This window comes from Perkinsus marinus (assembly GCF_000006405.1).
Source record: "Perkinsus marinus ATCC 50983 genomic scaffold scf_1104296928636, whole genome shotgun sequence".
In the NCBI taxonomy this organism is placed as follows: domain Eukaryota; phylum Perkinsozoa; order Perkinsida; family Perkinsidae; genus Perkinsus; species Perkinsus marinus.
In genome coordinates this window covers 1-1064 of record NW_003216739.1, presented here as the reverse complement: position 1 = coordinate 1064, position 1064 = coordinate 1, and the positions used below count along the sequence as shown (strand labels likewise).

Genomic DNA, 1064 nt, shown 5'->3' with positions numbered 1-1064 from the left:
TATCTCGAAGATCGGAAGGTCTACGGACGCCGACGTCGAGACAACTGTAGAACTTCCATCTATATCCACCACAGCTTGAAATTTGCATATCAAATTGGCACGCACTGTTGAATGTCGTTCGATGATGTCGTTTTTGGTAGGGTATGTACTTGGCATCAGCTGATGCAGACGGCGTCGTGAAGGTTTGGGACTTGCGTATGGTTGCTGAGGTCCTGCAAATAGACACTGGAAATATGCCGGCCAACGAAGCTGATTGGGACATTAGTGGAAAGGTGACATCTGATAGGAATCGTTATCAGAACAGGCGGCGCTCGCAGGTCATCGCTGTTGCCTCGATGGATTCATCGGTGAAGTTGTTCGACGTGTGGGAAAAGAAGTTCCTGAGGACCTTAGAAGGCCATGAGGACTCGGCAGGAAGCGCCGTCCGCGGCATTCTCGCTTGGGAGTGCTGCTGTGGTGACTCAGGTTCAGTCGGTGTCACTTGAGAGCGGATATGAAGCTCCTAGTCGGTTCTTGGTGTCTGGTGGTCTGGACGGGACCTTCCGGCTGTGGGGGGAGTAGGTGGCATCATGCCGTGCATTGACTATGTGACGTGTCTCAATGCTGCGACACTTGGGTTGAGTGGACGGCCGAACTGCGGTTCATACTTAGTTGATGTTGTTATGGTAACAGTAACAACGTCATGTATATGTCATTATTGGCGGTGAGAAAGACACTCTCGTAACGAGGGTACGAAGCAACTTTCGGGCGTGCGTCATTTGCTTACTGTCTGAAAACTACTGATCAGGGCGGCCCAAAAACGGGAAGAATGGATCATTCTTCCTATTCCCGGGAATATACTGTTGTCGGGGACGGATTGTGTGCTACTCGGTTTCCTTGTGTATATCTGTCTAAGATACTTAAGCTCCGAGCTGTGGTGCTAAATCATATCCATTGAAAAACATTGTATATACTTCATCAAGAAACTCGTCAGTGACTTCAGTTGTCATCAAGATCCACGCTACAATACCTGGGGAGAAGGAATACATTCTTCCCTGGTCTGGAGGCTGGGTCGACCGGAAATT

At 49.3% G+C, this 1064-nt stretch overlaps 1 protein-coding gene across 1 annotated transcript; it reads left to right on the top strand.

The window, feature by feature from the left end:
- Window positions 1-143: 143 nt before the first annotated feature.
- Window positions 144-485, top strand: Pmar_PMAR009004 (WD repeat pf20, putative; the record flags this gene model as incomplete). The annotated part of the gene is made up of 2 exons (XM_002788259.1): window positions 144-272; window positions 318-485. The coding sequence occupies 2 exons, from the start codon at window positions 144-146 to the stop codon at window positions 483-485; spliced, it is 297 nt and encodes a 98-aa protein (XP_002788305.1).
- Window positions 486-1064: the final 579 nt, after the last annotated feature.